At 43.5% G+C, this 25320-nt stretch overlaps 1 protein-coding gene and 1 long non-coding RNA gene across 4 annotated transcripts in view; one reads left to right on the top strand and one right to left on the bottom strand.

Moving 5' to 3' along the window:
* The window catches only part of ANTXR1 (ANTXR cell adhesion molecule 1), a 248285-nt gene that overhangs the window by 92714 nt on the left and 130251 nt on the right, over window positions 1-25320 (top strand). For all 3 annotated transcript variants that reach the window (XM_035001390.1, XM_035001391.1, XM_035001389.1), the window contains exons 11-12: window positions 11475-11544; window positions 12888-12966. In XM_035001390.1, coding sequence (XP_034857281.1) covers window positions 11475-11544; window positions 12888-12966 — 149 coding nt within the window. The remainder of the gene's footprint in view (window positions 1-11474; window positions 11545-12887; window positions 12967-25320) is intronic.
* The window catches only part of LOC118008025, a 213313-nt gene that overhangs the window by 63561 nt on the left and 124432 nt on the right, over window positions 1-25320 (bottom strand). The gene's annotated exons all lie outside the window — the stretch shown is intronic.

Below are 25320 nucleotides of genomic sequence, written 5' to 3'. Positions count from 1 at the left end.
GAAGGAAGGAAGGAAGGAAGGAAGGAAGGAAGGAAGGAAGGAAGGAAACCAAAATATCTAAATGGAAACAATATAAATGTTGAACAATAGAAAATCTGTTATATAAAGGATACTTTGCCCCTATGTAATTAATGTTGTGAAGAAGGGAAAGAAGAACAATTGCTGATGTGGGAAAATGTTAATAATATAGTTACAAAAGTTACAAAACAATACCTCCATGCTATTTCTGTTTTATACACCTACTTTTATGCAGAGAGAGACTTGAAAACACATCAAAATGTTAACAGTAGTTACCTCTGAATGAGACCACTATTAATTTTTTCTTCTAAGTTTTCTACAATCATATGTCTCATATGTAACAAGAAAAAAATCCACAACAGTTGTTTAAAATTTAATTTTAAAATCCTTGTTAATTATGTACTCCTACCACACATCTTCAGTTTAGCATTTGGTTAGCTCTCCGGTCACCAGGCTGAACTCACTCCTGGCCAAGAAGATATCTTGGAAATCCTCACACAAACTTTATTTATTCTGGCTGCACTTTTTCCTACTCCAGTATTCAACATATCGTGCCAAGAAGAGATCCACTTTCAATTGGAAATCCATTTGCAGAGAGATTAGAATGCTGAAAAGGAGACACTGGGGTATAAGCTGAGAAATGATCCATCTTAATGAACAGTAAATTAAAAATGGGCTTTTTATCAATGCAATAATATAAAACATGCTAGACTATCCTGGGGCTGCGTGGCAAGGTAGGAGGTATGACGATAAACACAGAAACCGATTTTTAACAAACTCACTAAAATTCAATTTATAGGCCATGTGAGAAATCAGTTTCCTGGTTTTATAGGCACACTTATTTTTTGCTGCAAAATGTTATTTCCCAGCTTGATCTCCAATCCTATTCACTAGGCATGGCTCTGGTTTACTTTTTGTTCACTCTCAAAGGATAAAACTTTGCCCCCTTTGAAGATTCTTTTTCAAAATGAACTTTAGTCATGAAGGCAGTTCTAAGAGTCCCAAAGAGGGGCTCAGCTTCCTGAGGGGACGAGAGACAACACTCACTCGAATGCAGAAGTTCGAGTGTGTTTGTTTTTAAAAATCTGTCCAATTATCCAGAAACTATACTTCATCTTAGAAAACATGTGGGCCCTGGGGCTGCTGTGGGCACCCTAAGGAGATCATGGAAATGCACCTATGATGGCAGATGGGGAGGGAAGAAGACAAACTTCCCAAACAAAAGCCTATTGTTTCCTTTCTCACTGGTTAGAGTATTGTATCTTTTGGTCAAAAGTACTTAGTGCAATTTGGATGCATCCCTGAGGGGTTGATGTCATAAGAAGATGGTGGAAGGTCACTTAGGGCAACTCGGAATAAAGAGACATAAAGGAGCATCTCCTCTTGTGGTGCATAAATATCAGACTCTCCAGAGAGCTTCATCTAAGAAATAATAGCAGCTACTGATTGATTCCTGAGCACCTACCCTGGGCCTTCCCTGTACTATCGCATTCCATCCTCACAGCACCCCAGTGAGGGACAAGTTATTTGTATCCCTTTTTGCTAAGTAGGAAACTAAAACTCAGAAGTGCCCAAGGTCACCTAGATGGCTGGAGGTAGAAGCGATTTGGACCTTGGGTGATCCAGAGGCTTTTGACTACTTCCAAAACAAAGATCCCCACAGATCCTTGGGTCCCCTGATTCCCAAATGCCCACATAACTCTGATATAGACCTCATTAGGAGGTGTTAATTCCCATGACTGCCCTGCATTTTGTAGACTGGAAACCTCAGCTCAGAGAGATTTGGCTACTTGCCCAAGGTCACAGAGCACATTAGCAGGGAGTCAAGACTTGAACTCAAGTTCAAGAAAAAAAGCCCTGGACCAGGGAAGAAAGAGCCCAGGCTTTAGTGTGTCAGTGTATGTTGATGACTCTATGTTCACAGGTAAAGCACCCCTTGTGATTCCCTGACTGGCCCCTTTTCCTTGAACATCAGGAGTTTCACGTTATCTGGCAGAGTTCCCCTTTGCCCCTGCTTTCAGAAAGAGCTCGATTTTGCCAGTCATTTCTGAGGTGGTTCCTGCCAAGACTGTGTTAGTGCGTGTTCCCATCATTAAGGCCCAGACAAAAATATCATTAAGTGGAAATTTACTGGAGTGTTGCTTGGTCAGACAAAAGCCCCAGTGATCTGGGATAGGATGGAAATAAATGGGGAGTTGCCACCCCACAGTAACTAGGTGGTAAAGATTTTCATTCTGCGGCAAAAGACCTTCTTGCAGGGGTGAGTTGACACAGCCCAAAGTTAGCTATGGCAGTGCCTGATAGACTCACCCTTGACCTTGTCCCTGCTCTACCGTGCATGCAGTTGCCTCCAAGCGAAAATTCTAAGCAACATATGAACTTAGCATGCACTGTGCTTCTTTGAGGCGTGGTTGGAGGAGAGCCTTGCTTGTGAACTTCCTGAGACTATCATTGCCCTCGCCCTGCCTGTCCTGATGGGGAAAGTTGGACCCCTCTACTTCTGCACCCAATGGCTGGACTTCCATGAACCCTGCCTGTCCTCACATAATGCTCCTCCCTTGTCACTTCAATGGGATGGTGGAGGAGAAAGGGGCAACCACAGAGCTGGGCCAGACTTGTGAGAACCCCAGGCAGGCTAACAATCTATGCCTCCCCTTCAAACTGACATTCTTTAAATATTTTCTCAACACCCATTTCGAGGAAAAGTTGGAGGCTGCTGAGGGAAAGGAAGAAAAAGAATGCCATCTGTGGATCTCTTCTCCGTGCAATTCAGCTCTGGCCCCAGCATGCATACTGCAGCAGTTCCATAGCATCCACTGTTATTCAAGTGTGTGCCTGGGGTCTCCATCCCACCTCTTCTCTGAGTCTCTGTAGAGGTCTGTGTTCTTTAAAAGCAGTCAGTATTGATCATCCTGATTGTATGGAAGGCTCTAGCCATTTTGGTAGGCTTGCCCCTCCATCCCAATTCCAAAGGTAAAACCCTCCCAAACCTAATTGTGCACAGCTGCAAGAGTTTGTGTGTCAGGAGACACATAGCTTGTGCATGAATCCGCAATTGTCTTCAACCAAGTAAAAACAAAGGTTTAAAAAATATATTTATTCTTAGTAGATTGCAGCTGTCTTGAGTGCACCACTTACTCTGACCTCAATTTTTAAAGGCTGATGCTTTGCTTAGAAGATAATTTGTAAGTTTTATAAATGTCAAATGGTCAAGAATTTTTTTGGTGTAGATTTATTGAGAGGGGAAAATATTTTGCAAGAGTCCTGGGCCCATTACCTTCATTAAGTTTTCTTGCAAAACCTACACCACCCCTATTACCTTCAGATAAAGATGAATGCCAAATACCATGACGTTATGTGTAGTATGATTCCAACCATGTAAAAAATAATATGCATAGAAAAAAATTCCTGAAATAGTGTACCCCACAGCATTAACAGTGTTTATCACTGGAAGTTAAGATTACCAAGGATTTTCATTTCTTTTTTATATACTTCTCTGTCTAGCTCAGACTTCTCACTTATTTCTCACACTCATTTTTCTGAGTCTTATATTGCTAAACATGTATTACCTTTGTAATTAATAAAAATAACAGAAAATATGAGCAGAAAATCATTTACATCCTGAGAAATCAAACTAATTGTGCTGAGGACCAGTTCCAGGAGCCAGTGAGCCTAGACCCACAGGGATCACACCATGTGTGGGACTGGGATATGCATAAGCCCAAAAAAGACAATCCAGAGACCAGCAAGGCTGCTGGATCCCATCCCTGCACTCCTCTGGGAATGGACTCATGGTCCCTTGTTTTTTCCTTCTCCTGGGACCCTGATGGAAACTTGATCCTCGTGTACACAGTGACCAGGATAACACACTTCATTATCTTCTAAGACTGCACTCAGTTCTGAGTCCTATATTGCTGTTTATAGGGAAGGTGTTCCACTCTACATCCTTCCCGCCCACATTAGTTCAGAACCTTGGCAGCACTCTAAGTCCCACTTCTGGAATGCCCCTTTTAGTTATAAAGCTCCACCAAGCAGAGTGGCCCAGGTGCTGTACCACCTACCACCAGGAAAACCTGGACCCATGAAGCTTGCATGGCGGCACTCTTCCTTTCTCCAACCAGGCGTCTTGCAATGAACCTCAAGCTGTTCTTCCCTCCTCTACCCATCACTTTATAACACCTCTGAACTTTTCTGAACATTCTACCAATACCTGGGGGCTGTGGACCACCCAGTAATATCTAAAGGACCCTCTACAATGGGCAAAATATATATATAAAGCCATGATAGACATTATACCAGGATTTCTTACCTTGGTACTATCGACATTTGGGGCCAGATAATTCTTTGTTGGGGGGGGAGAAGGATGCCTTGTGCAGTGTAGGATATTTAGCACCATCTCTGGTCTCTACTCACTAAATGCTGGTAGTACTTCTGTCCCAGTATGACAACCAGAACTGTCTCAGACATTGCCAGTTGTCCCCTGAGGGACAAAATCACCACACCGGAGAACCACGGCACCATATACATGTCCACAGATCCTATTTGGATAGATGCCTTTCTTCTTGTCACCCCTATACCATCTAGCCCTGACACAACCTGGTAGGTAAGTTGCAAGACATACTCAGTTTGCACACATGTTCACATCTTCTGTTTTTCAGGTGCCTCAGAGACAATGAACTAGCAGTACCCCACCTTAGTAACAATAGTTGACATGTCAAGTGCTTAAATGCTGAGCACTTAATCCAATCATCTCATTAAAATGTACATCAGCTTAATGAAATGAGTATGATTCACATCTGATCTCTGATTCGCGAGATCTCTGGGTTGCAGGTAGGGTTACGTAGCCAGCGGGTGACAGAGCTGTGATGGAATTCGAGCCCAGGCTCTTAATGAGCTCATTGTTTCTCCATCCTGGTCCAACCTGCCCCCAGAGAGCAGGAAAAGAAACCAAAAGACATATCCTGGATACCTGTAACCTACAGGAACTGGTAAAATAGTTATGTAGAGGCCCAGGGAACTTACCTGGAATCTGTTAGCCAGGTTCAACTAGCCAATGAGGGCTTCCAAGGAAACCCTGCAACAATTCCAGGCCAGGGAAGAGGGAGGTGGATGTGAGCCATGCCTAAGGAGGACGGTGGCCAACTCTGGCTTCAGCTGGGCATGAAAGGACATTATAGCGGATGCACTGTGTTCTGAGGATTATTCCCAACTCAGCGCCACTCACCAGCACTTCACTACCATCTCTTCCCGTTCTGTCTTGACTCTTGTTTCTCATTCCTCTGACCTCAGAACCACTGTTCAGCCTTTCCAAGTAGAAGCCATTCTCTCCACTTTCAAATTCTTTGCTTTGTCCCCTAATTAGAGATTAATGTCTTCTGTCAAGAAAATCCCCAGGCTTGTTATCTCACGCATTTATGAAAACTTCCCCACTCAGGGCCTGACACCGAATATGTACCCAATAAATATTAATTTCCTTCTACTCTAAGCAATGGGCTCCATTTAGCTTTGCAGTAAAATCCCCATGTTTGTGAATTATCATTGCAGGAACCCCAGGAGGGCAATCAACTACCTCCTTTCTGGTTGAAGCTCCAGAAAGCTCAACCCAGATGCTTTGAATTTCACTAACTTGGAGTCCTGCTGAATATCATTTTATTTCAGGTTTTTGCACAGTATTTTAAAAGCTTAACTTTTTAAAAAGATGGTTACTTCTGAAGTCAGCGAGAAGATAGAAACATGCAGCCTAGCTCTAGCCTGTCTGTTCTCCCTTCATTCAGACACATTCCTAAACCAGCTGATAATTTGGTGCTGAACAGTTATGCTTGGCTCAGGGATGCCCTGAAAATGCTCCCTAGACCCAGCAGAGATTGGGAGAAAGTGCAGAGTGAGCTCATTTAGTCCCTAACCTTCACTATTTTGTAACAGTAGGAATGTAAACTCTACTTTGGAGCTTACATCAGCTTTTGGAGGGTTTCAACAAGCACCCCCAGATAAGACTAAAGGTTTCGCCTGTCCTTTTGACCAGAAATAAATATTTATAGCAAGAAAAGATTGCCAAGGCTTGAAAAATATTTGAATTATTTAATCAGCCCTATAAAAGGATTCACTGTGATTGGGGTTTGAATTAACTAATGAATTTTAATCCTGGTTTTATCCCAAATCCATTAGATAGTCACCAACTGCAGGGAAGAATTCTGGGAATTTCTTCAATAGTCTCAAAAAAATTACATTGATCCAAGGTCAAAACCTGGGAATGTATGTACTTGAGTGTATGGTTCTGGAACATGGGTTCATTATAGTAGATCACTGTCTCTCATAAGGTGCCTGAACCTCACCACAGAGATTTCCAATCCTGATTCCCTCCCATAGGAGACAGTGTTCTCCAACCCTGCCCACGGAGCATCTTAACCATTTGCTCCCAAAGCGTCCAGGTATAAAAAGACTTGGCTCCTGGTGTAGGCCAGGCTGTATCACAAGATCAGCTGTGAGATAATGACAATGTGAAATGGCTAACTAGTTTAATAGTTTAAATTACATCTGTGAAAAAGCTAGCTGCGTTGACCTTGGGCAAATCATTGCAACAAAACCTGGGTTTGAATTTCAGCTCTGACATTTACAAGTGGTGCAACACTTATTCAATTAACGAACCTCTCTGAGCCCCAGTTTCCCAAATTGTAAATGATAAATAATAGTAATGTCAAACAAGACCATGGGTATATAGTGTTAGACAAAATTAGTACAAACATAGAGATCTAGATGATACGTGGATATGGATGTATGTGTGGGTACTCTGCCCCACTCTGTGCCCTCTGTTCTCATCCTCAGGAATGCCCAGTTCTCAAGCCTAGGGTGTTTGGCAATTTGGTGTAACGACACTCATTGAGCCCCAAATCCTGGTTTAAATCAAGCTTCTGTTCAATTATCAGACTTATAAATATCATGACTTACTATCAGACTTTTGTCTTGTAGACAAATGTTCTAGATTAACCTATGTACCGAATTCTGAAATATCTTTGGTAAAAGGCAAGGAAATCTATATTTACAGATCATCTAAAAATTCCCTTAACTTCTGGTCTCAAACTCTGGCCCCCCCAGTCTTCTCCCCCTGTTGCCCAAGAGCCAAGTGCTGGTCTCCTAGCTCCTGGTCTCCACCCCGCTGCCCACTCAGGGCCAACCAGCAGTGAAATCGCTGCCCAGTGGACAGAGGAACTGGGACTCGGTCGTGCTCGGAGTGGATTACGGTCCCACAACATCCCAGCACCACTGGCTTTGGCGGAGGCAGCAGCAAGGTTGGCATGGCCCCTAGGCCAAACGTGGCTCAGCCGAGGGGGCAGGCTTTTGCCCTGCCTCCCAAGAGGACGTTCCAGGAAGGAGTCAGATGATCTGAGTTATGGAAACCAAATGGCCCTCCTTTGTTTAGAGAGAGAGAGAGAAAGAAAAAAAAAAGTCACTCATTTTTGTGGTAAAGTGAAAACAGGCTCCAAACCAAACACTGCCTCTCAGAGCAGAAAATGCCAGCTCCCCAGAGCGGGCCCACAGCCCCAGAGGCTGATAAACCGATGGAAGGCAGAGTCAGACCAGAGTTACAGCCCCCGTAAAGCGTCCTCAGTCCTCAGTCCTCCCGGTGAGGTTTTCCTCTGCTTCGCTCCAGAAATATTTGGTTTCTCAGGCAGGAAAGGAAAATGAAGGCAAGGCAAAGAGAAATGTCTGAGTGACCCAGGCCAGTCTTGTCCTCTCACTCCTTTCCAGTTGGAATGGAGGCCGGGGAAGAGCTTTGCAGAGAAGGCCCTGGAAGGAGCGTGGGCACTAACAGCCGCCTGGGCACGCCGGGCCCTGAGTCTCCCGTGTCACTGCAGTGCACCGTCTCTGACTTGGGTGCCCACTTCTACGCGGCCAGCACTTCCCACAGAGTGCAGCCAAGAGTCCCGGGGCCTCCTGTGGCCACTCTGTGGCTGCCCCGTGGCTCCGTGGGCTGGCTCCGTGGGCTGACTCCATGGGCAGGCATCTGCACTCCCAGGTATTGCTAGCGCATGTGCTGCAGGATAAGCCATGGCCAAGAAAAAATAAATACAGTTTCTAGTAAGCCATGCCTATCCCGCGTTCGGTTTATTCTCTAACACAAACCTGTCCTGGAATGGAGAGGCTCTTGGCAAGGGAGGAAAAATGGAGAATTCAGTTCCAGTCCTGGCTTTGCCTCTCACTTGCTGTGCAACCATGGGTCGTTGTCGCCTCTCTGAGCCTCCAGTTTGCGTCTGGAAAATGAGCCCAATGTCCTTGCCTTGCCTCGGTTCACAGGGTCGTTGTAGAAGGAGGTAAAGCATGGCAACAGCCAGAGTGCCTGGGTGTGGATCCAAGCTCCCCTGTGTAACATGGGGCAAGTTTCTTCACCTCTCTATGTCTGTGCCTCACCTTTCAAATGAAGGGAATAATATCCCTCCCTGGTAGCATTGCTAGCAGGTTAAATTCGGTGATGTGGCTTATGCAAGGCGCATGGAGAGCGCCGACCCACAGCATGGCCTGCATTAGTCTTGCTGGCATGATCATCACCAGAGGCTGGGAAGTATCTTGAAAATAAAAATGCTCAGTTCAGGCATTGTGTGATCTGCCAACGTCATCATAAGCTTCCTAGTTTCATTCAACACACTTCCACTGTTCCAGCAATGTTCCATGACCTGTGAAGGTTAATTCTACATATGAGGAGGGACCTCCAATACTTGTTGTTTTTAGGAAAAATCCCCAAAGCCCCACCATGGCCTACAAGGCCTTGGTCATCTGGTCCTGCTGCCTTTTCTAGCCTCATTTTGAGCCACTGTCTCACTCAAATTCACCAGCCTTATTGACCTTCCTTTAACTCTCAAAGGCTCTGGGCTCCTTCCTGCCCCAGGATCTTTGCAGGGCCGCCTGTCCCACTCCGTGTCCTCTTCGCCTGACCACAGGTCTCAGCTTATATCGCCTTTCCTCAGGGAAGCATTTCCTGACCTTCCTTCTCTTTCTTTCTTTGCGCTCACCACAATTATAGTTAAATAGTAACTTGTGTCATCTCCAGCATGTCAGCTCCTTGAGCAAGGTGCTTTCATCTGTTTTGTTCATTGCAAGGCCTAGCACAATGCCTGACACATAGAAGACATTCGAAAGAATATATTTTTTAATGAAAATGAAAGTGCTTAGTAACTGTCTCCCCTGTGGCTCCTACAAAACCCGTGAAATCAGAAACCATGTTTCTGTTCTCCAAGCCTGTGTCTCCAGTTCATAGAAGGCCTTTAATAAATATTTGTTGAATGAATGAATGATCAGTGAATGACTTGGAATAACCTCCCTAACTGTTCACCACTTGCAGATCTCCCTAGACATCAGAGAAGACTGTAATGGACCATTCTCTTCCTCCTCCTTCCATGGAGACACCATGCTTAGCACTCAGACATGTCCTCGAACCCTCACCCAGGTGGCTCTGCTGCTTCAATCCAGGCAGAGGGCGCCGGCCTTCCTAGTCCCCACTCAAGCAAGTGTTTAGTGTCCGCCACAGTCCAATGTCATTAGAGACATCCGTTTTGTAACAAATGCTGATAGCACAATACCATCCTTCAATTATACACGTACTCCTTTCTTCTAGGGCAGGCATTTTATTCACAGCTTGGTTAAAGGGACTCATACTATTCATCGTCATATCCCCCGCAGGTCCTACCACAATGTTTGGTACAGAGCACGCACCCTTAAATGTTGCATCATGAAGGCATGAATACTATATACTGACTATAGTTAGTAACTTCTCAGCCCCAGAACCTGGGACACAATGAAGTTTTTGTTTTGTTTTGTTTTGTTTTGTTTTGTTTTTTTAAAGATTTTATTTATTTATTCATGAGAGACAGAGAGGCAGAGGGAGAAGCAGGCTCCCAAGGAGCAGGGAGCCCGATGCGGGACTCGATCCCAGGACCCTGGGATCATGACCTGAGCCGAAGGCAGACGCTTAACCATCTGAGCCACCCAGGCGCCCCCACAATGAAGTTTTTAAGGAGCTTGAGATGAAAGCTTTCTTTTTTTCACCCATAGAGTAAGAGCAAGAACTTCCCACCTCCAGAGTCCCCCCATTCTCCTCCATCTTTCACAGCTATATCTGCTGAAACTCCCAAAATCATCCCTTCAAGTTTTTTTTCCCCAAAAACCTCTAAAGTTATTTTCACAGCTAATAGGCCTGTGTCCAAATTCCTACGTTCTCACGCAAAGAATTTAGACCAAATTTCTTCCTATACTGATCTTTGCAAATCCTACTTACCTCCAACCCTAGAATATATCTTTTGTTTGCTCTGCCTTTGCTCATGCCATTCCTCCCACCAGGAATGCCTCTTCCCAATCTCTCTGCCAAAGCACATCTCAAGTTTTGTGTTCCCTGTCACCTTACCACGTCACCCACCTGAAGAGAGCTCTCTGTCTTCTGAAGCTAAATAATATTTTGGCTTAGCTACTTCTTGTATGTGTCAGAAAGCTTTTTCTTCTTTAAAAAATTGGGATATAATTGACAAAAAGCATTATATTAGTTTCAGATGTACAGCCTAGTGATTCAATATTTGTATAGAAGACGAAATGATCACCACAATAAATCTAGTTAACATCCATCACCATACATAATTACAAATTCTTTTCTTGTGATGAGAACTTTTAAGATTTACTCTCTTAGCAACTTTCAAACATGCAATACAGTATTATGACCTATAGTCACCACGCTGTACATGACATCCTCATGACTTATTTGATAACTGGAAGTTTGTACCTTTTGACCACCTTCACCCATTTCACCCATCCCCCACCCCCTGGAAACCACCAATCTGTTCTCTGTTATCTATGAGTTCATTTTTTTTTCTTTTTTAGATTCCACATATAAATGAGATCATAAGATATTTATCTTTCTCTGTCTGACTTATTTCACTTAGCACAGTGTCCTCTAGGTCCATCCATGTTGTCACAAATGGCAAGACTTACTAACTTATGACTGAATAATCTATGTTGTGTATATATATATATACATATGCCACATTTTTTTATCCACTCATCCGCTTAGGTTGCTCACTCCATGTCTTGGCTATTATAAATAATGCTGTGTCAACAAACTTTCTCCATGAATGTGGCTTCTCTCTCAAACTAGACTCAGACCTGAAGTTCCCTGGGGACCAGTCTGATATCTTCTGGATTCCCCTCAGTTATGCCTAGTCAATGGTAAGGGCTCAGTCTCTATTTGTTCACTGATTGACTCAATTGGATGTATGAGGTCAAGGACTAGTATTCTAGCAAGAGAACCTTAAAGTTCATTCACTCGAGTGGATTTTATGGCTCAAGACCAGTGTCTATTTCAGAGTTACTGTTTTTCTCATGTCTCCCAGGATTTGGTGGATGGTCTCTAGGAGTCACTGAACATGAAATTGTAAAGTTGCTTCACTCTTCTTAATCCTGTGACTTTCTTTTTACAGATGAGAAGCCCTTCACTGTGGAAGACACTTACTTGCTGTGTCCAGCACCTATCTTAAAAGAAGTTGGCATGTAAGTTTCCACCAGTAACTGAACCTCACAGCCAGGGAGGAGAGAGGAGGTAGAGGGGACAAAGGGAGAAGAAAGAGTCTTTCTTCGTTGTTGTCACACAGCCTTGTCTAGACCTCTCCAGGTAACGATGATGGTGCCAGTGCTTCGGGTGAGCAAGGCACCAGGACAGATGTCTTATAAAGAGTACCTCCCCTTATCCTCCCAAGCTCCCAAAGAGCCAGATGCTCACGTCATCCCAGTTTTACAGATGTGGAATCTATGGCTGAGAGAATTTAAATAGCTTGCCCAAGGTCACACTGCCGTAGTGGAAGGGTCTAGTTTCCAACAAAGGTATGTCTCACTTAATCACAGCTACCTTTCTAGTGCTGACACTTCCCAAAACCATCCCAACACACATTACTCGCCCTGTCGTAATTGCTCTGCTGAATGATTATCTCCTCCTTAGACCATAAGGAAACACAGAAAGGAAGTTCAGAGGGGTTAAGAAGAGTGGGTTCAAGACCCCAGATTCAGACTTCTGGGCCAAGCTCAGTGCTCCTTCCTCTGTGCCCCTGCAGGGCATCGGATATCTGCTGGGTGTTCGTCAGAGAACACAAACTCCCTTCTCCGTAAACATGGTTGTAACAGGCTGAAGAGAGAATGGTGGCTTTGAGGAAAAAATACTAAACATGTCCATCTAACTTCTGCTTTCAATCATTTGTTCTAACTGTAAAGCCTCCAAGTCTGGTTGCCTAACACTGACCTTCAAGTCCACTGATTCCACAAACTAACCCTGTGTCCATACTGCCAAAGACAAGCAAAGCAGAAGCTCAGGTTTCAGTGAGTCTCACAGAGATGGAAGGAGGGTAGAAGGTCAGTCATCCACTGCTGTACCTCCGTGAGCTTGTCGGGATGGTAGCAAACCCCCTCATCAGAATCAGTCACAGAGAGCCCCGGTAACCACAACAGAACATTAGGTTTACAGTTTGACAAGTTTATGCCCACAGGCTCAAGCCACGTTTTGGGAGAACTTCTTCCTACAACAATGTGACCGGTAAATTAAATGGTAGCAGGCTTTGCTGGTTCAATGCAATTCGCTACCACGTAAGACGGGCTGAACGCAATACCTTGACACACCAGCCAAGGGTATCCCGACACCTCTCTAGAATTTTAGAGCGTGCGGGTGAGCCCTAGAAGCCATCCTCCACATTTTACAAAAGAGACCCCCTCAGGCCCCCAGGGGAAGAGACCACAGTCCCCGGGACAGTTAGGAGCAGAGCCTGCAGGGGACTTAAGCATCCGGCTTATGGCCCCTTGCTCCTTGCGCACCATGCTGAGCGTCTCTGCTTTCCTTGTCATTGCAGGAAAGCCGCGCTTCAGGTCAGCATGAACGATGGCCTCTCTTTCATCTCCAGTTCTGTCATCATCACCACCACACGCTGTGTAAGTCATCGCCTTCCCTTTCCTGAAGGCTCTATTTGTCATTCTCATTTGCCTGGAAGTTTCCGGTTCTGCATTCTGTTCACTGAGCTTTGATCCCAGCCCCGCAGGGCCAGCTGTAGGCTGGATTGGGGGCATGCAGGACCCCCAGAGGGTATCAGGAAGGCCTGTGCTGGGTTTCTCCAACTGGTCCACTTCTGTGACCAAGGGTGAGACCTGGACGCACCGGCGTGTCCAGATGGTAAGACAGGGCCAGAGTCTGTGCAGTAGTGGGGGGGATATCCGGACAGATTGGGTCTAGGAGGAAGAGTGCAGAAAGAAATTGGACGGCACACCCAGAAAGCACAACTTAGGGAGATTTTCCCTAAACAGAAGCAGGCAATAGGGCAGTAACTAAAGGGCGATGTGGAATATAAGGAGAGTCTCATTTAGAATGGGAGAAATTGCAGCTTGTTTATGTGATTGTGGAAATAATCTAGGAGAAAAGGGAAAATTGGTGAAGCCGGGTGGGGGCGAGGGGTGCTATGCCACAGGGATTGTAAGGCAGGAGTGGATTGTCTTCCACCAGCAACTCAGACACCACCTCTCTGGGTCCTTAATGGCAGGTGGTTTTTATTTCTGGTTACACATAAAATCACCTGGACAACTTTTTAAAAAAATGACGATGCCCAGGCCTCATGCCGGACCAACTGAAGCAAAGCTGGGAGTGGTGGTTCCAAGGCCTCCTGGGGAGGTTCTCAGGTGGCGGGCCTTTGGCCAGTGTAGCTACTCTCTCCTGCTGGCAGGATCTCAGAGCCTAGCCCATCAGAGGGCTGCCAGGGCTTAGGGGCTCTTCTGCAGATTCAGCCCCTAACACGAGCAGTTCCAAATTAACCTTTGTCTGAATAGTCAGGAGTTCTAACCAGATGCACTTTTTTCCATTGGATCATTCTAAAGGCTAATGTGTTTGACCTAATGGTCAGCTTGGGCAGATACTATGGTCACGTCCTGCCTGGGCTTTGGAGGACATGTCATTAGAACCCTTCGGTAATGGGGACTTGTCTCCCTAACACCGTCTCAGATGGACAAGAGATAGCAGGCATGCCCTGAAGTCAGACAAGATCAAAATGGGGGATGGGAGGGATGGGATGGCTGGGTGATAGACATTGGGGAGGGTGTGTGCCATGGTGAGCACTGTGAATTATGCAAGACTGATGAATCACAGACCTGTACCTCTGAAACAAATAATACATTATATGTTAAAAAAAAGAAGATAGTTGGAAGGGAAAAATGAAGGGGGGGAATTGGAGGGGGAGACGAACCATGAGAGACTATGGACTCTGAGAAACAAACTGAGGGTTCTAGAAGGGAGGGGGGTGGGAGGATGGGTTGGCCTGGTGGTGGGTATTGAGGAGGGCACGTTCTGCATGGAGCACTGGGTGTTATGCACAAACAATGAATCATGGAACACTACATTAAAAACTAATGTTGTGATGTATGGTGATTAACATAACATAATAAAATTTAAAAAAAAATGAGTCATCTCATAAATAAGCAGGAGATCTGGCCTCATGTTGGACAATTTTCCCTCTTAACTTGCCCCCTGTGCCCCACCCACCCACCCACCCACACACACACACACACACACACACACATTTCCATCCTGTGGTAGGAGCAAATCAGTTTTCTTGAAAGCAGGGTAAGCCAGTGCAATGAGTATAGACGAGAGAAAAGTTTTACTTGACCAAAGTAAGGAAGTAGGGTTGTCACAGAGAAGTGTCACCACTGAAAAAGGTCCATGTCTCAGGCACCCCTCAGTGGAACATCAAATCCGGAGACCAAATATGAAAACCTTTTGGAGAAACGGTGAAATTTCTTTAAGTGGACCCCGCCTGATTCTTTTAGAAATTGACCCTTCTGAAACTTGCCAACCTGCAGGAAATGATTAAAATACCCCAAACCTAACAATTCCATTCCAGATTCCTCCCTGCTTTTGAGTGATCCAGCAGTTTGGGCCTGTATTTCTCATTATGTCTGACCTTACCACGGAGAAACAGCCATGCCCTTGAGGCCACAAGGGCATGGGGAGGAGGAAGAGAAACGTCTCAGGAAGTTTTGCAACTTGTGGTATGGCAGCTACAAGACTAGGACTATGGCTTAAGTCCTGGGCCCATAAGCTAAGAAAAAAGGATGTCCTTACTATTGTACTGCGGGATGAAAAGAGTTCAGAGCTAAGCCCCCTCTATCTTTCCAACTCATTCTTATATCTCCCTTACCTGAGTGCCCGTCACTAAGTTTTCTGCTCACTTGACCCTTGACAAACACCACCTCATTACATCTTCTGTGTTATTGCCCTTTTCACTTGAGAATGCCACATGTCTACAACAAAATTATGAACACCCTAAGATTTGAGATCTAGGACCATTCATTCATTTATTCAGCAAATACCCATTGATCATGCATAATGTGCCAGGCACTGTCCTGGGTCCCTGGAATACATCAGAGAACACTACAGACAAAGCTCTCTGTCTAGTGGGGAAGGGCAGAGGGAGAGAAAGCAGACAAGAAACAAGAAACATAACAAATGAGTTACACACTATGTCAAAAGGTAATATATGCTACAGAAAAAATAGAGCCAAGTAAGACGACTTGGTACTACTTGAGTGAGGGTAATATAAACAGAGATGCGTTGAGAAGGTAGCGTTTGAGGAGACATTTTTGAAGCTGACTGTGAGGCTACTGGGGGAAGAACATACCAACCAGAGGGCCCCAGGGCTTAGACCTCAAAACCAGAAACACTCAGTGTGATCCAGAAGAGCAGGAAAGCGGGTGGTCTGTCGATGGAAGAGATCCAGGGAGGCGAGCGGGAGATGGTGAGGTCATGGGGATGGAGAGTGGAGGGTCTTGTGAGAACTTTGGCTTTTGCACAGAGGAGCAACATGAGCTGACTTGGATTTGAAAGATCACTCTGGCTGCTGGAACAGCCCGTGGGAAGACAGGGATGGAAGGACTGTGACTGGTTAGGAGGGTTATGGCAATATTTCAGGCAAAAGATGATGCTGGCTTGACTCAGCAGGGAGCAATGGAGATGAGAAAAGCAGTCAGAGTTGGATATACCATGAAGGCAAAGCTGATGGATTTCCTGAAGCATTGGATGTAGGGCTTGAGAAGAGAGGCATCCAGCATAGTCCCATGGGCTTCAGCCTAAGTACCTGAAAGAATGGAGTTGCCCTCAATGGACAGGGGAAAGACTGAAGAAGAAGATTTGGGGTGGAGGGGGGAAATCAGGAGGTCAGTTTTGTGGTCAACTAGTTGTGTGGCCTTGACCAACGTGTTTAGCCCCTTTGTGCATCAATTTCCTAATCTGTAAAATTAGAATAATAATACTTTATCTCTCTTTGCTGCATTGTGAATATTAAATGGAATGATAGATGGTAAGTGCTTGGTAGAAGGTCTGGTAGGGAGTAAGTGCTTAATAAATGTTAGCTGCTATCATAGTAGAAGCTTAGTCAAAATTATTGAACTAACTGGAAATTGTTTCCAGAGAGTTGGTTCCCACTTCAGAGGCCTGTTACAATAAAAGGAGTCTCCTGAGATAAGATGGATCCTTAGGGGTCCATGTCTGTCACTCAGCCAAGCACAGGTGATTGAAAGGAGGCAGACGAGATGGTCAAAATCATCTAGGGGGAAAAAATGGGTCTATAGTCAAACAGAAAATCCCAATCCCCAATAGGACCCTCCACAGAAGCTCAAATTTAAAAGACTGAAGCCATCACAGGTGGAATGTGTGGCCATTCAGGATATGAAGTAAGGTCTTGGACTTGCGTTTGTTTCTTCGGCAGCTGGTCTGGAGGACAAGGTTTTTAGATCAGAAGTGATCCCCTGGGTCTGGGTAAAGGGTTTAGTCTTGTCGATGCCAGTCACAGCCTGCCCCGTCCATCACCTGGAACCAAAAATAATTTTAAAATATGTAGTTGAGACTTTTCTTTCCTCGCTTTATTTGGTGCCCATTTGGACAACCATGCCATAGTTTTCAAGATCCACAATGAATAACTATTGTCCCTGCCAGGAGCAGAAATTCCATGAAGTTTTACAGGAAAGAGTTTTTTCCATCCAAGAGCTAAAAGATTCCTATACAAATGGTAAACTTTGTGGAGCTCCAGGACTCCCGGACTCTAGAAAATGGTCAAACATCCAAAGTCATTTCACCAGCATATGTAAATACATCCCATCTTTAGAGTCTCAACTGGCCTGCGTCCCTCTACTTCCCCAGCCTCTAGCCACAGCGGGGAACATCACGACTATGGTGCTGCCCTAGGGGAAATACTTAAAAGAAGTTTGTCTTTTTGAAAGCAAAGCAAGCAGATGTTAGCACCTTAAAGAATTTTTCATGAAAGATGGTCTTCTTTTACATAAATCCCTTCAAATTTTATAATTTCCCAACCAAAGTGTATAAAAATCAGAGAATCCCTCAGCAAGTATTTCTTGAAGTCCTACTATGTCATCACTGTTCCATTTACATTTTACGAAGTTGTTACCCGTAAGGAGCGTAAAATCCACTTGGAGAAAGAGCTCAACAAACATATAAAGGACTGTGTAAATAAAGAACGAGATGGTGGGAGCCAGGTGTAAATGCTGTAGGATTTCAGAATGGGGAGGAAGGAGCAAATTCAGGAAGAGACACGAGGGCTTCACGGAGGAGACAACCCAAATGGTGATTTGAAAAATGATAATTTCAGGTGAAGAGGCAGGAAGAGGCTGTCGGCTAAAGAGAACCAACCTGAGGAAGGACTAGATATGCCTGAGAGCACAGTTAAATCATGGTCCCTCCCGGGAACCATAACTTTTTTTTTTCTTTTCCTCTCATTTTGTTTCAGTTTCTGGTACCTTCTTAATTTGGGGCCATTTCTCAGGTTGGCAACTACTCTCTGAGGAGTAGTTGCCCTCGATCAGCCTGTATGTAACAATGAGGCCCAGCTGATACCCTTTCCTATTAATTATGATCAGGATTTGATTGATATTGGTTTCCAGTGTATTAGAGAATCACCATCTTTGAAAAAAGGAAAGAGACCTGAAGTTTGACATAAGGTTCTAAACTCAACACTGAATCCGTGGAGAACCTGTCTTTCCCCCTACTGCTTTATATGAAAAGCAGCCGGGCTACAAGTGGCAGCAAGGTTGAGCAAATTGGAGAGGACCCATGTCAAGTCACTGTTCGAAGAAATTCTTTTTGAATAAAAATTAAAATGTAACAAACTCAGCCCTGAGGCATCACAACTGGAACAACGGCTTTATAATTGTAGCACAATGGAGGAATTAAGAATACAGAACATGAAGTCGAAGTCCTAATTTCAGATCTTAACCCCTCCACTTTGTAGGGTGTTCATTGGCACATTTACCTGAGCCCGTCTCTGGGCCTGTCTTGCATGGTTGTTGCAAAGATTAAAGGCAAAGTATATTAGGGTACCTGGTGGGCTGTCCAAGAATGACAGCTGCTTACCAGTTTATTGACATTCTCTTTCCTTGCCAATAGAAGTCCAATGGCCTGTCTCATGAAAAGATTTGCTGCTCGGGATGCCTGGGTGGCTCACTCGGTTAAACGTCTGCCTTCGGCTCAGGTCATGATCCCAGGGTCCTGGGATCGAGCCCCGCGTGGGGCTCCCTGCTCAGTGGAGAGCCTGCTTCTCCCTTCTTCTGACGCTCCCCCCTGCTTGTGTTCTCTCTCTAACAAATAAATAAAATCTTTAAAAAAAAAAAAAAAAGATTTGCTGCTCATGCCCTGTAGAATATAAACAGGCAATGTTTCCCTGATTAAGAGTTATGATTCCTTTTGAGTCCATGAGAAGCTTGTATTCTAGGAAGAGGCTGGGGAAAATTGTGAAGATGTTGCCTGCAGGATAACGACGGGAAACACCAGTAAATTAGATCTGGTAGAAAGTCAAATAGGATTAGGCTGCAGTTTCTTCACTATTTTTGAAAAAAGGAATTTCTCAGTAAATGAACCAAGGAAACAGGAACATTAGGGGAATACTTAGCCTATTTCAAAGAATGAATTAAAACAAGTATTTACTAAAGTTTTTGCATTGTTACCACATAAACATTCCTATTATTATTATTAAAATGGTCTATCATGCCAAGACTGTCTGGAGGCATTTGATCAGAGGAGGTACCATTCCGTGCAGAAGAGAAATGCAACTTCAGGAAGGGAGTTCACAACAGACTGGATCTTCCAGCGTCCCCTGAAGTAGCTACAACTCACCATGGTTTGGGAGTATGGGGATTGAACCTGGTATTATGGGTATGAACGTGGTGTTATTTCCCAAGGATTTTTTTTAACCATTTCATCCTTCAGATTTTCATGAATTCAGACTGTTTTTTTCTGAAACTAGTGGTATTTTTCTACTGATACTTGTTTGAAAGGGAGAGAAAGAAACACCAACAATGCACAGGCGTGCCGCCACCCATGACAAAGAATTATCTAGTCCAAAATGTCAGTCATACCAGTTTGAGAAACTCTGAAGAATCAGAATTTCTTGGAGGGAGCCCAGGAGTCTGCATTCTAATAAGCTTGCCAGGTAAATCTTAAACACATAAGACTCTTATTATTATGCTTACCTGATACAAACTGTCCTCCAAAATTTACAAAAAATCATTAAAATTTATTTTTAAAAAATGATTTATTCTTTTGATTCACTCCCAACCTCATTCATTTAAGAATCCCAAGATTTTAAAATCAGACCCTCTCTTTTATGTTCCTTCTTTTGGACAGTATTTTCTGGTACAAAAATAAGAATTTGCTGAAAATAATTTTAGCCCAATGTGACCAGTCTAGGGATCTTCTCCCTTTTGTGTTGCCAAGCGAAGACTATAAAACCTTCTCTCCAAATGCCCCTTTTCCACGTTCTAAGTATTCCCTTTGCTTCCACCTCTCACAGTAAGGCTTAGTGAGCCACGGAATTGTCGCTCCTTGTTTCAGGAAGAGAGGGCCCAGTGAGCATCAGTATTGTTTTTAACATTTTATGGCTCCCAATGTCTCACAAAAGAGTGGGCCTCCAGCTACCATACAGAGATAGGTTATATGTCGGGCACAATTGGAGAGTTGGAGTAAAAAACAACAACACAGATATTGAAAAGAAAAATTGCCTCCCATGCACAGTGTAGCGCATGTGCTTCTTGAGGAAAGAACAAAGATTGTGTCTTGTTCACCATTGCAATCCAGCACCTGGCACAATGCCTGCACGTAGTATTCAGCAGAGAGTTGGTAACTGAATGAGTGAATGAATGAATGAACTCAGTTGGGTCATACTGAGATCATGATGGCACCTGCTGGTAGGAGAGAAAGAGAGTCAGAATACAGCAGGATTAGAACAGGGGCCACTGAGCTGGTTGGGAGATAGTCCTCCAAAGAGGATGGCCAGCAACCCAATGTACACATCCAAGGAGCATGGCGAGCTTGGGCATGATTTAAGAGGGACAAATCTGCCAGCTGAGAAACTACAACCATAGTTGTTACCCAGACAGGGCAGTAGTCAAAGACCTCCTCAGAACAGCACCAGCTCCACTAGGAGAAGACTCTTGCCAAGGGTGCAGACCAGGAGAAGGGATCTAGAAATAGCCCATTCAACTGGATCGAGATTCAGAGGACGCTGCCGGTCCATGGAGGGTCTACAGAACAAGGCTGGGATTGAGGCAGAAACCATAGCAACTGATAGAGAATCTAGGTAACTATATTTGGTAAGCCCAAAGAACACAAAGATGTAAGACTTGGGGAACAGACAAGTCTGGAAGGAATTGCAATTTAATGTGATAAGTTCTTTTTTTTTTTTATTTAAAGATTTTGTTTATTTATTTGACAGAGAGACACAGCGAGAGAGGGAACACAAGCAGGGGGAGTGGGAGAGGGAGAAGCAGGCTTCCTGCGGAGCAGGGAGCCCGATGCGGGGCTCGATCCCAGGACCCTGGGATCATGACCTGAGCCGAAGGCAGACGCTTAACCGACTGAGCCACCCAGGCGCCCAATGTGATAAGTTCTTAACTAGAGAATTGAGCAATGCCTTGTGAGAGCATGAAGTAGAGTGTCTGGGGAATCTGAGAACAGAAGAGACGATACGTGAACTCAGAAAGAAAGAGTAGGCAATTGGTAAAGGTATGGCCTGGGTAAAGGCATGTTTTGGACCACTGTGGCTGTGATTGGTTGGGATGGAGTATCAGGAGAACAGGTCCGAGACAAAACAACAGGGACCAGTTGGAAAGGCCTTCCCTATCTGCCACAGTTTGGAGTTTCTTTAATATTTAATGTAAACGTCACACATGATGCAGTTTTCATGTTAACTTCCAATCTTTCCTCATTCAAGAAATACATGCCTCTTGTCTTCAGGAAAAAAAAAAAAGAATCTAAGTAACTGTAAAAAAGTCATGACTTGGGGAGCATTGGCATGGCGTGAGCTCACACTGAAATACCAGAAATGTAGGCTGTGGCAGCTCAGCCATTCTGCCAGGGCTGGCTCCAAAGGGGGTCTGGCCCTCACGGATGGAGGCTGTGGTGGCTTTACCCAGGAGAGGCTACAAAGAGGGGGTAAGGACCACGTCCCAGAACTGCCGTCAGAGCTCTGTCCTCGGCACCTTCCCGGGTTCACTTTGCAAATCAGTTCAATCCTGTTACTAATTTCTTCGAAGTAACTTGGAAAGATGCAAATCCAGCCTGGTTTTGAAGTCATAGGACTATGTAGGTAAGCAGACAGTTGGCATGGCTGTCCTTGCCAAAATTGCTTGAATTTCACCAGCTTGGTAGGGAGTGAGTCCAGTAGCCTGTGCTGAGTGGCAATCTCGCTTTCCAACATAATAAAATATTATTGCATGCTCTTCAGAAAAAAGTAGAAATCAGAGAAGACTATTTTCTTCTATTTCTTTTCCAAGGTGAGCAAAACAGTCCATAAATCAAAATAGGTAGCTATCCTTGGGATAGATACTTCATACCAACACCTGTAAGCATGTGCGTCCCTTCAGTAAGGAAAGATGTGTAGGAAGGAAGTTGTTGGTGGAAAAATGGGGCCAAATATCAAGATCAATGTGTATTAAAATAGTACTATAGGCAAAATATTAAGGACCCAAAGAAGAACCTGCATGCCCTCCAGAACCCACAACATAGGCAGCAAGACATAATATATACTCTAAGAGGTATATATTTTACACTTTGGGGTGCAAAAGGCAAATATCATGCAGGCGCCCAGAAATTCCTCCATCCGTTCCAAAAACTCATGAACCTCCACACAGGCCTTCGGATAAGTCACTTGACACAAGCACTACACACTTTGAGGAGTGTCTACTTACTAGACCTAGTGGACTATGTCCCAGTTACCCAAAAAGGTGTTCTCCACCTTCTTGCAAGAGAGAGCTGGACAGATCATTCTAGAAATTCAGGGAGAACAAGTAGGCAGCTCATGATTTACTCAGCCCAAAACCTCTATCCCATGAGTGTCCTTTTCCCAACAAGACCCTCCCCGAACTGTTTCTCAATTCTAAGACATGGCCCCTGGAGAAGACAAGTCCTTTCTAAACACCTAGTCAAGGAGGGTGGGGCCAGGACCCACACTCTGACTTTACCCTATAGCTTTCTTCATCCTAACATTATTCAACTTCCTGTCCAATTCACTCCCACACCCACCTCTCTCTTTGTTCATTTAGTCCCCGTCTGTTCACAGAGCCTGGAAGAGTAAGAGGAGACTAGATAGAGGGGAAATAGGAGGCTGACCTTGAAGAGGATTTAAATGACAGACAGGAGGTGGAGCTTGGACAATGGGAAGTCATTCAAAAGAAGTGCAAAGCATTATTTTAGGAAGATCAATCCATCATTTGCATATTCCAAGTATATTAACAAAATAACATTAAGTTGCATGCCATTGATTTATAAATTTGTCCATTTGGAAAGGAAATAGGCTCCATTACTTTTATGCTATCTGAAGGGAACTTTGTACCAAAAGTGGCCAACCCACAGCCCCAGGGCTACAAGTGACTCATTAGCATTTAGTACTCAGCCCTGAAAAAGGATGGCCTTTACTTTATTATTGCTGTAATTATAGGTAATATATCCTTTGAAAGATGTGGTTTAACAAAACACAGGGGAAAGACTAGTTGGAGAAGAAAAGTGGGAATAAACATGGGCCCTGGGATCAGATCGATGTGGGGGCTGAAATCCTGGTCCTTAAATAGCTGGCCTGGTACACAGTACATATCCAGAGTTAGTCCTTACCCTGTGCTGTAAGCTCTGTAAGAATCAGCACAGTGATGTGGTTTCCAAAGAGGCTCTGGCTTCTGAATTAACGAAAGTATCGTATCTATGACTAAAGAAGCAACAGAACCTCTGAACTTGGTGGAGGTAAAATCTCATTTAAGTATTGTATGAAATACCAAGACGCTTCAAGGGAGAGCCTAGAGAAACTGAGTATTTGAAAAGTATTGCCAAATATGGTAGGTTACATAGAATATTCTACAGAATTGCGACTCTTTGGCTTGAGACAAAGGAAGACTTGATGGCTGTTTTTAGTATTTGAAGGGCTGTCATGAGACAAGAGTGTCTGCTTCTATTGTATAGATCCAAGGGGTAGAATAGGCTGATAGCCAGTTTGTGGCTCAGTTTTTAAAATGGTCTACGTGGCTCCGTAGCTCAGGGGTTAGAGCACTGGTCTCGTAAAATGGTCTACGTGACTGGCTGCTTCAAGGGGCAGTGAATGCCCTGTTCGGGTTGTATTCGAGCACAGCAACCTGACAAGTTGGCAGAACTACGTAAATGCCATTCAAGCCTCAGACAGGCAGTTGGACTTAGCTTTCAGACTCCTTCCAGCGCTGAGAGTCTGTAATCCCAAAACTAAAAGTAAGCTGGTGAAGGAGTAAGGTAAACATTAGCAGTCCTATATAGTATAACAACTGAGTTTAGCTTTTATATTCTGAAAATAAACATGAGATCCTTTTGCAGGTGACACTGGAGATGGTTTGTCTTAGTGCAATTCAAATTGGCCAACCTCCACCTAATACAAAAGAGATTATACTTCAGACCAAAGTGTGCTCCTTCTGAGCTCCTTCTGAGAACTGCTTGTTTCAAATAACCTCAAAACACACCTTCTCGTTTACAAACAATTGATATACTAGTCATAAATCATTCTCATCTCTTTATCAGTTAGTTGCAGGAAATCCATACATAATTCAAGGTCTTTTTCACAATATCTAGTACTTTTTATTATTATTATTTTAACAAGATGACCTGTGGTTTCTCATACTGTCATTAGAAAGGGCAAAAGACCACAGGAATATCAGAATGCAGAATTCAGATATCAAATGTTGTTTGTGAACTGAAATAAAAATAGTTTGCCAACATCTCTATTTTGATAACCCTTGTATGCATATCTTTTCAAATATGTTTTGGAGGATTGGAGCTGATTTGTTTTTCTTGGATATTTGAGCAATTGACTTTCAATATTTTTATTTCAAAGTATTTTAAAGAATGTTTGCCCTAAGTTTGAAATTTCCTTGTTTTGAGAATAAATAAGAAAAAAAAAATTTTCTGTATCTATGCTCTCAAGAAACTCTGTGATAAACACATATAAGATCGCAATATTTATTTTTAGAAATAAAAGCTAAATCCAAATAATCCAAAACCAAGATAAATATAAAGGACCAAACTCAGCAGTTAAAAAACACAGAGACAAATTGTGTTTAAAAAATATCACACTGTATGCTGTTTACAATAAAAAATACATTCAATAAAATATAAGGTTGGAAATCAAAGCATGAGAAAAGTTATATCAGAAAAATAACAACAAAAAGCTAGTATAGCTATATTAATATTAGATAAACAAAAAAAGTTATTGGTATAAAAAGGACCATTACATAATGTTAAAAGTAACACTTAACTTGGTATAATTCTAGTCTGAACTTAATGACATATCCTCAACATGTATGAAACAAATATTGACAGAATTACAAAGAGAAATTGATAGATCTACCACCACAAGAGATTAAAATACAATTCTTTCAGTAATTAATAGATTAAGCAGTCCAAGGAAAGTTAATAAAATACAAATGATTTGAATAATGCAATTAAGCATGATCTAGTGGACACACAATGAGGCTACAGCAAAATGTTCTCAGAAGGGTCCAGAATTTTTTGGTTGCATTAAATAGGGGTTACACAATTATAAAACTAATGGGAAAAATACCATTATTTTATAAATTCTAAGACACACTTTTTGCACATTTTAACATCTCTGAAATTGGGACTTTTCAGATAATCAATAATATATCATCATTTAATTGGCCATATTTTTCCCTAATGGCTCATCAAATAATCAGTTATCTACAAGGATGCATCTTAAATTCAATGAA

This window comes from Mirounga leonina, unplaced genomic scaffold (assembly GCF_011800145.1).
Source record: "Mirounga leonina isolate KUSES-001 unplaced genomic scaffold, KU_Mleo_1.0 Mir_125, whole genome shotgun sequence".
NCBI classification, from domain to species: Eukaryota; Metazoa; Chordata; class Mammalia; order Carnivora; family Phocidae; genus Mirounga; species Mirounga leonina.
Note: the sequence above shows the minus strand (reverse complement) of the source record. Positions and strands in the feature narration are given on the sequence as shown.